General features: G+C 40.7%; 1 protein-coding gene across 1 annotated transcript; it reads right to left on the bottom strand.

Moving 5' to 3' along the window:
- Window positions 1-956: 956 nt before the first annotated feature.
- Window positions 957-10,416, bottom strand: LOC134401081 (probable 2-ketogluconate reductase). The gene is made up of 6 exons (XM_063129797.1): window positions 10,190-10,416; window positions 9,368-9,752; window positions 7,753-7,924; window positions 4,997-5,175; window positions 4,361-4,457; window positions 957-2,465 (listed from the first exon to the last, which is right to left on the bottom strand). The coding sequence occupies exons 1-6, from the start codon at window positions 10,235-10,237 to the stop codon at window positions 2,309-2,311; spliced, it is 1,038 nt and encodes a 345-aa protein (XP_062985867.1). The 5' UTR covers window positions 10,238-10,416; the 3' UTR covers window positions 957-2,308.
- Between the last annotated feature and the right edge of the window lie 46 nt (window positions 10,417-10,462).

Here is a 10,462-nt window from a genome sequence, read left to right on the forward strand (position 1 = left end):
CCAAACCCCATGCTCTGCGCAGTGGAGGTTGCTGTTGACCACAAGTGGCTGTAGCTTCCCCTGTTACCTATCACAAACCTCTGCTTTCTCTGCTTGCCAAAAGTCTTTTCTTCCCTTAGTGACTCTCAAACCCTGGTACCAAGGAATGCTGTGCAAGATCTCTGCAGGCTTCCTCCCATGGGAACCATTTGGGTGCTCTGTTATATGGCCTCTCCTTCTTTCCCTTTGGGTGGTGTGTCCTAAACCAGTACTTGTAACCAGTGTGTCCAATTGAACTTCTGTGTGAGAGGATGCCTATGGCTCTTGCTTGCCTCAGTGGAATGTGCTGTGGCATCATTTTATCTTGCAAGTGGTGTGTGAGAAGACATAATGGGGGTATCCTCAGGTCACCACGAATAGATTGGCTCACGTGCCCAGATGTCATGGGGGTATCTGCATAACTTCGCCACATCATCTCCGTTACTGTAGTATCATCACATTGACCATGATTGGTGAGCCCTGATGGTATAAAATCCTACTTAGAGTAGCTCCATCAAAATGAGTGGGGTTTAGTCAGTCATGACTCTCAAGTAAGAGTAATTTCCATGGGTCTACTCTAAGTAGGACTTACATTGGATTTTATCCATGGTCATTGGGCTGTGTGATTATTGTTACTGACCCTCTATTGTGTTTTTTGTAGCAATGTGTTTCTTCCTCTAGTTTGGAGCCTGCCTTCACGGCATCACATTGGTGCTGCTCTGCTGCGAAACCCCATGGTATCACTGCTGTAGGGTGGTGGCAAGTAATCTTGACGAAGGCAGTCTGGAAGAGGCAGCGCCGGCTTTATTTATTTATTTTTTTATTACATTTTTATACTGCCCAATAGCCGAAGCTCTCTGGGCGGTTCACAAAAATTAAAACCACAATAAAACAACCAACAGGTTAAAAGCACAATTACAAAATACAGTATAAAAAGCACAACAAGGATAAAACCACGCAGCAAAATTGATATAAGATTAAAATACAGAGTTAAAACAGTAAGATTTAAATTTAAGTTAAAATTAAGTGTTAAAATATTGAGAATAAAAAGGTCTTCAGCTGGTGACGAAAGCAGTAGTGTAGGCGCCAGGCGGACCTCTCTGGGGAGCTCATTCCACAACCGGGGTGCCACAGCGGAGAAAGCCCTCCTTCTAGTAGCCACCTGCCTCACTTCCTTTGGCAGGGGCTCACGGAGAAGGGCTTTCTGGCGGCCATTCGGCTCGCCGGGCCTGCCCCTCGCCAATGAGAGGTCACCTTCTGCCTGGGAACACCCCCATCATGATGCCAGAGCGCAGTCAGATGGCAGGAGAGCCATAGCAACCTCTCAAGGTAAGTCCCGACTTTTCTGCTGTGCCTCTTCATCTATTTGCCCTGCGGTGGCTGCAAATTGGTGGCTGTGCCATATAAGTGATGCAGCGCCAATTTGCAGCCACTGTGGGGCAAAGACAATGTTTAGACAGCTGGATTGAGCTCATCAAATATAGGATAAGGAGGTGTCACGTTGGCATAGTGCTGGTATATTTTTCTCCCTGGCATATTGAAGTAACGGATTGTTCTGCCAGGGAAGCGATGTACAGCTGAGCAATTAATCAAGGTACCCTCCAGATGTGGACTACAACTCTCATCTTCCCCAGCCAGAGTGTTCAACACGTCCGGAGGGCACCAGGTCAGGGAAGGCATGGAAATTACAAGTTGTGCCCAAGGTTTCACAGAAAAAGTGGGTTTGAGGAGGCACTTCACAAATCTGTTTTAGAATTGCAATGAAACTCTTAAATACTTTCTCCAATTCTCTGAGTTTAAAAACTATGGAGATAATATATTTATTTTTTAACCTTCCAAAAGAAAGTAACTTTGAAATGGCAAGTCAGCCATATTTTCAGGATATTTATGATACATGAAAGAAAACAGCTCTATATGTTGACAATTCCTGGTATAAAGCATCAGTTTGGTCACAACTTATAATGAAGTCAAATTTGCAAACTTTGAAGCAAATTTATTATATTAAAAAAAGAAAAAAACCCAATCAGAACAGTAATTAATATTAGCTAACAAGCACTGATTGACATTTAATTGTGGAACTGTAGCAAAGAACCTGCTAAGTTAAGGAATTAGCAATATAAAGAAACTACTACTATGTTGTTTTGGATTTTCCATCCAGAATGATGACTGATCTATGTTCACATGAAATTAAGTATGAATGTGTACGTCTATAACAATTAACATCTTTATTCCATTAAGAGAAAATTGTACAATAATTTTCTATTGTTGCTTGCAATAGTTTTCAGTATGTTTAGTCAGGAAACACTTCACTAGGCATTGGGAGACCACGAAGAGCAGCCAATATATTTCCTACTGCTTCCTCTGTTATCATATAGGAGGCTTTGGTTGTTCTGCAACCAAGATGAGGAGTTATGAGAACATTTTTTAACTGTAATAATGGATGATCTCTGAAACAATAGAATAAAAAAGCAGGATTAAGATAAGCAGTAGCGGCACTGTTGTATCAAAATACTAGGAAGTTTTAAAATATGTTGAGATTACTGGTAGCAGCAGAAAAGGGTTGACCTGTGGAACTCTGAGTTATAGCTGCAGGATGTTCCTTAGGCTCTGAAATTTGAACACTGAAAGAACAAAAACCCAACCAAAAGTAGGTTTATACTCACCATAGACATTAAAATAAATGAAAGAAAAAAAGTACTTAGGGCCATTTAAAGGATTTTAGTTGATTATATGACTTGGCAGTCCTTATTCCTGCCAGCAGGAAGAGCAAAATGGGCAAAGGTTGTGTCGTAACGGTGGAGAGAGCTTTAGTCAGAATCCTATGCTTACTTAGACACTGGCAATACCCATTACACTACCTTACAATTGCAGAGCAGATGGTGTATGAATATATTTTATTACGGTCATTGACCAATACCAACAGTACATTTAACAAACATTCTATACAAAATATGTTAACACATTAAAACTACCAACATCTAGAGAGTCAGAGTTCAAAACAATTATATCAACAAATCCATCTAAAATCACAGAGTACACTCAGGGGCTAAAAAGGTACGGCATGTTATTGCAATTGCACAAAATTTAGCTACTTTATTGGTAATATAGGGAATCTTATCAGAGAGTAATAAGGAAATATAAAATTTTGCAGTTCTACCCGGGTATTTATATAAAATAGGTAGAATAAGATCATTCCTAAGATCCCGATAAAAAGAACAGTATAAAAGTACATGCCTCACCATTTCAACATCCCCGTTATTACAGGGGCATAGGCGGTCTTGGAATGGTATTCCCTGGAATCTCCCCTCCAAAAACTTGGAGGGCAAAGCAGATGGTGTAAATAAAAACATTAACATAGTGGTCAATGGAAGACCCATATGATTTAAACCCCTAACTCCCAGGGCAATGTTCCTTCTCACTAAACTACTAGGCATCACCTCATGCTGTGTACTATGAACTTGCTGTTGAAATGTCACTTCTTCCTTGTCATTGTGGCCCTCTCTTTTGAAAAATGGTTGTTCGCTTCACAAAGAAATCAATATGTACTTGTGTGGAAGATTTTAACAACTGTCTGAGACACAGTGAACCACAAGTCCTGCTCCTTAAAAGGGTGGGGGAACATGGAAAGTATGGCCCTACCCACTGAGCAATGGAATTGGCTGCTTGAGAGTACAATGACACTCCTTCCTTTCCTGTCTGTCCCTGTCTGTTGGCAAAAGGTGCATAAGTTTACATCCATATTACACTGGTGCTGTGGAGCAGAGAACTTATGGTCTAAGGGCTGAATCTTGCTCACAGAGGTTCCTTTCGAGGCCCCACCCCTTCTCCCAGCAATAGAAAAAGGCAACTTCTCTCTAGCATTGAGTGACAACACTCAGCTCTTATCTCCAATGGCTGACTGGAGATAAAAGTGGGGCTTCATTACTCAGCGCTAAAGAAAGGCAGCATATCTCTAGTACTGAGGAGTTCTTTCCTGAGAAGGACTTCCCAAGATAAACACTGCCATTCTGGAGCACAGAGTGGTGAAACCTGGCTCATCTCTCTGATTGTAGTAGAACCACAGGATTGCTTTGTAAACTATGGAAAAGAGCTTTCAGCCCTTACTTTTAACATTTACTTCACATGTACACAAACTAGCATTCTATTGCCTCTTGCTTTCAGTCTGGAATTTGTGATAAAGGCCATGCAACTACTGTGGCAAGTGAAATGTTAATTACAACAGAATGAAAGAACATGAAAGCTTTCAGCCTGAATTTTAGCTCTTATTCACTACACTGCTTTTCTGCAAATTCCACAGTATGCTCATAGTCATTTAAATATTTTTATATAAACAGCTGTTTACCTGGGCAGTGGTTCAGGATAAGTGACATCCATGGCTACGCCCTTAATAACACCAGTTTGAAGAGCTTTCAGAAGCATTTCTTGATCTACAACTGCCCCTGCATAGAAATCGCAGGGTGTATTTTAAGACATTTACAGATTTAAAAAAAATTATAACAAAAACAATGAGAAAGCACTATGACAAAAATGGTCATAGTTCAGCTCAAGTTGTTCATATCTTAATATTTAAGTTAGAGTTGTGTGCGGATACTGTTTTAGGACATACAAACTTCCAGAATACTTGTATTCCTCTGTGGCTTCAGTACCATTCTCCTTCCAATCAATGAGGCCTATACAATGAAGACTAACTATCCTAACATTAAATGTTCATTCATAGCCTATTAATGAGATAAAGTTATTATATAAAAGCTATTTCCAAAACAAAGCACATCTGACATGAACACAACATAAAGATTTCCCCTCAAGTTTTAATCTATGGTTACACCATAACTGTAAATATAAATATGTAAATTCAAACATATTCCTGTCTTTATGCAAAGTATATTGCATTGATAAACCTGTTACTGTTCTCTGAAAGGCTACCTAAGGGACTTTTCAATAAGTGAATAATTATTTAAAGTAGCTATTTATGATCTACCTCTAGAAATATTTATGAGAGTAGCTGTGGGTTTCATCAGCTCCAGCTCCTTTTTCCCAATTAGTTTGTATGTTTGAGGTGTCAGATTTACAACCAGCATCACAAAGTCAGACTGCTGAAGCAAGTCTTCTATGTTACCACAATAGGAGGCACCCACAGCCAGTTCCTCATCTTCTTTCCTGTTAGAAAAATAACAATGTTGTCCTGTTCAACAACTGCTAATATACAGAAAAATTACAGTTTCATGAATAATGGTTACAGTCTAGGCACACCAGTTCGAGAACTCTTTCCGTTGCTTCCTGGAAGAAATGACATCCGGCTTCTCCTCTAACCAATGGGGAACCATCATCTTCTAAAGACTTACTCAAACAATCAGAATGAAATCTTTGGTAAATGTCAGTCTCTGGGAAAATGAATTACAGCTTGGTGAGTGGCTAAGAGATCAACTGACTAACCATATCATCATTTAATGTGGGGTGGGGGACTCTCTCAGCCCAAGGGATGAATTCTGCTGGGAGAAGATTTTGTGGGAGCATCCCAATGATTGGTGGGAACAAAAGCAAATGGGGTTGGACCAAAATACCACCATATTTTAACTTTTTGCCAATAACTAAGCCTTAGGAGAGGCATCTCAACCTTTTTGAATGGGGTGAGCCAGATGAAGGGCCTGTGGCCATCTGTGGAACTCCAGAGAGCCAGATTGGGGGCCATGTGGACTAGACTTGACCCCTGGGCTTTATGTTCCTCACCCCTGCTTTAGTGATCATCCTTTAGTCATACCTTCCCACTTTGTAAAATCCAACCAACAGAGATTTAACCCCCTCTTTCTGGTCCTAACATCTCTACAACCTTCTCTGTTTTACTAAAGAAATCTAAAAGAAATTAATGTTTACTTTTATTCTGATTATATTCTTAGTTAAAAGGAACTGTATTCTTAAAAGCAAGAACACTTAGAATATTCTGTACTGCCAAGTTCAAAACTGAACAACAGATCACAAGCATATTTCAATCTATTCTGTTCATACTAATGTAGATACCTCTGACTTAGCTGGCTAGCAAAGAAATAAATTAAGAACTGTTTAAGTTATTTTACTATATCTAAGCAGCTAAATAATACAAATCAAAGTAAAAGATACTAATGTTCTGATTGGAGGTGGGGAAACAGCATAATGATGCCAGGACTGAATATAAGTTCTACTAGAAGTTACTAAGAAGAAAGCTGTACACGCAGTTGATTTCATTAACAGTGATGCATTTTTAAATGTCTAGTTTTTGCCTTGACAAAAACATTGCTTAGAAAATCACCATGAAGGTGAAACTGCAAACAAAAGCAATGTTAGAAAATCACTTAAATCAGGATCAGCCTTAAAAACTGTGCTATTTCTTAATCCAAAACAGGGGAATCGGAAGGTTGGCTTAAGTACATCACATACGGAAAAAGAATTTGGGTGAATGGAACAAACATCAACATGTGCTTGGCTCACTTTCTCAGAGATAAGTTTGTTGTTGTTTATTCGTTCAGTCGCTTCCGACTCTTCGTGACTTCATGGACCAGCCCACGCCAGAGCTTTCTGTCGACTGTCGCCACCCCCAGCTCCCCCAAGGTCAAGTCTGTCACCTCCAGAATATCATCCATCCATCTTGCCCTTGGTCGGCCCCTCTTCCTTTTGCCTTCCACTTTCCCTAGCATCAGCCTCTTCTCCAGGGTATCCTGTCTTCTCATTATGTGGCCAAAGTACTTCAGTTTTGCCTTTACTACCATTCCCTCAAGTGAGCAGTCTGGCTTTATTTCCTGGAGTATGGACTGGTTTGATCTTCTTGCAGTCCACGGCACTCACAGAATTTTCCTCCAACACCACAGTTCAAAAGCATCTATCTTCCTTCGCTCAGCCTTCCTTATGGTCCAGCTCTCGCAGCCATATGTTACTACGGGGAATACCATTGCTTTAACTATGTGGACTTTTGTTGTCAGTGTGGTGTCTCTGCTCTTAACTATTTTATCAAGATTTGTCATTGCTCTCCTCCCAAGAAGTAAACGTCTTCTGATTTCCTGGCTGCAGTCAGCGTCTGCAGTAATCTTTGCGCCCAGAAATACAAAGTCTGTCACTGCCTCCACGTTTTCTCCCTCTATTTGCCAGTTATCAATCAAGCTAGTTGCCATAATCTTGGTTTTTTTGAGGTTTAACCCAGCTTTTGCACTTTCTTCTTTCACCTTCATCATAAGGCTCCTCAGCTCCACCTCACTTTCAGCCATCAAAGTGGTGTCATCTTCATTAAAAATTGCAGTTTGGTAGTGTGAAATGGCCCTAATAATTATTTAGGAACTTTACTTTTCACAGCGGTTAGCTGAGCTCTACCAAGTGCAATCAGCTATTATATCCTTTCTTCACCACACTAAACCGGGATTAGAAAAAGAGCATGGTTCTTCCTAAGGTTTTTTTTTATTGTGCCATTCGTTTGCCTTATTCAGCAAGTCCAGATGTTGTCATTTTCTATTCATAACCCTAACATTTTTTCCCACCTTCTTCTTCTTTTTTTTTTAGCGGAAAATCCATTTTGGAAAAAGATGGAAGAGGTGTACAACGCCTTCTAATTGTTTGTGCTAGGACTCTGTCTGGAAGCATCCCAGCTGGGGTTTTCACTTCTGAAGATCCTGTTACACACACTTTCAAAGAGAAAGGAAAATTGGGGAATAAAAATCATTTCAGTGATAACATATATTCTATTTTGTATGGAATCAAGATGTGGGTTTTTACCTCCTGTTCCTGTTGTGATAAAGGATTTTCATCTCAAAAGCTTTGGCTCGCTGAGCAATTTTGTATCCAATGTTGCCCATTCCAATGATACCCAGAGTAGCCCCAGTGACTTCATCTCCTAACCGGTTACTAGGGAAATATTCAGTGTCAGGGGAAACAGCAATCTGACAACCTAAGCAATTAAGAGATTGGGAACAGAGAAAAAGAGATATTAACAAATAAAAATAGAATCCTAGAGAGAAATCAGAACAATTCCGTTAATTTTGGCAGAGACTGTAAAGCAGTGACTGCGTTAGCTTACAACATAAAGCCAAAATTCCAGAGAATCCTGACTTATCATGAATGAGCTCCATGATGGTGCACACAGCATGTTCAGTTCTGCTTGGCTCCTCCTGCCAGTTGCAGCAGCTAAACAGGAATCGAAGGCTTACTGTGTCATCAGAACCAGACTCCTGGCTTGATGCACCCCTTACAAGCCAGAATTATAAACCAGGGTCTGTTCTTGATTTATGATTCGTGGCTTATTGGGGAGCAATAAACAAGGAGCTTTAGTTAAGACAACACAGTAAGCTTTCAGTTCCTGGTTACTTTAGCTGCTCCTGCTGGCAGGAAAAGCCACGCTGCGGGAGTGAACGGACAGAAAGCCGTGATTCTCGTTCATGATAAACCAAAAGATTCGGCTTACTGTTGCATCTGAATGCAGATAGATCATGTCCAATTAACCTGAAGAATCAAGATTACTCTTAGTCGGGCAGGATTTCTTCCTTATCAAAAGGGTAAAAATACTCAGACTTGCTCTACTAGTGGCCACTAATGGCAGTGGGAAAATAACTACCTCAAAGGAGATCAGCGGTGAGTGGGAGAAGCATCAACTTCCCCACCCTTAAGCGATCCCAACTCAGCAGAGAGGGGAGGTTTAAAGCTTCCCATCCCTGCACACTGAGGTGGGAAGAGTGTGTTTGTCTGTCTGTCTGTGCACATACATGGTCCTCAACCTACCATCTGGCACCACATGCAATCCTCAGGGCAATAAAGGTTTCCCTGCCTAAAGGCAATACCTGACCAGGGTCTTGGACTTAATAAAAGAGTGTTAATAGCCTGGGATATTCAGGTGATTGGTCTCAATGGGGCCTAATTGTTAGATGGTTGCTCCCTGATACAGGACCACTTGGGGGTGTTCTAAATAGGAAAAAGCAATTAGAGAAGTGGGGAGAGGGAGGGGGCAGACCCCAGTCAAGGATGATGGAATGTAGGTGTGTGTATATGTCTGGGAAAGGGAATAATAAAGGGTGAGATTGCAGTTTTGTGTGAGACCCAGAGAGCTGCATTTTTGGATGCTTCAAAATGAAGAGCTTTCTTAGGAAACAGCCTCTGTATCTCGTGTGCAGCAGTGGATGTGACTCTCTGTTGGAGTCTCTGCTGTGTGCCTCCACCTATGTGCAACCTACATATCTGTAAGTGAGCTCAAATATTACAAGACAACAAGCTTCCTGTGACCTCTTCCCAAAGAAAACCGAACCCAGGGAAGTGTTGCACGCCTCCAAATTCCCACCACTTGTTAAAGTGCAGCAAGTGTAGCAATAGGACAGAATTTCCACAGCAGGGTAAATGTTACCTTCAACTAGCCTTCTAGCAGCTGTCAGCAGCAGGGCCATGCCAGCGTCTGCAGTGCTGCTGAGAACAGCATGGGGAGCATTGGCCATCCTCACTCCAAATCCAGAGATCATTTTCAAATCCAGGTGATCCATACCCACTCCTGAATTTGCAATCACTTTTAAGTTAGGCAGGCTCTTCAAAAGCTCTCTGTCAATGACTGGTTTATGCCACCAGAGATAAATAGCTTTGACCTTGGCACTAAAATATCCTTTGTTTTCAAGGAATTCCTTCATGGTTATAAGGCGAAAGTGTTTCTTCAGAAATGGCAGATGTGCTTCTAAGATACCAAGGACTCCACCTATTTCATTTACTAACAGCACAGGCAGCTCCAGTTCTTCCATGATCTGCAAAAGAAAGACAGATTAGTTTCCCCCAAAATATTCAAAATTGTTAGCGAACGACACGACAAAATATAGTGGGCAAATAGTGCCAAATATAGTCTGCTCTAGTGCCAAATATTACAAGACAACAAATATTACAACAAATATTACAAGACAACAATATACTGCCCAGTATTTTTTTTCTTTATTGTGATCAGCCAAAAAAGCAAAAAGCAGAACAGACGTACAGAATTTAGTAGAACACAAACTTATCAAAGAAATGAAAGCCTTTCATCTGAATCCGTCTTTTAAAATATAAACTTCACAAAGCCCGGACCTTAAAACTGTCGAGTCTTATATAATAGTACTCATAACCTCAAGTCTACTACCGTTCCTATTGATTATCAGTAAAGTGACTATTCCAAGGCAAAAGAAAACTTTGAAAATTAACACAAGTTTACCAACTGAGCAGAAGGTCTGTTGATGAATGGGATCTCATGAAATAACATGCAATGCTTAACGTTGAACTTTGAACATTGGAATCTGTCAAGTTACTTTTTAAGCCTATTCACTTGCCAAGAATTGGCTTAATCCAGCCATCTTTAAGCATATTTAATAGTCTGATTTTAATAGGAGAGAGGTATATGCTTAATTCCCTACTAGTAAACCAAAGAAGAATTTAGCTGGATCGGATCCTTTAACTCCCACCCACCCACCCCCACCCCACCCACAAT

This window comes from Elgaria multicarinata, chromosome 7 (assembly GCF_023053635.1).
Source record: "Elgaria multicarinata webbii isolate HBS135686 ecotype San Diego chromosome 7, rElgMul1.1.pri, whole genome shotgun sequence".
In the NCBI taxonomy this organism is placed as follows: Eukaryota; Metazoa; Chordata; class Lepidosauria; order Squamata; family Anguidae; genus Elgaria; species Elgaria multicarinata.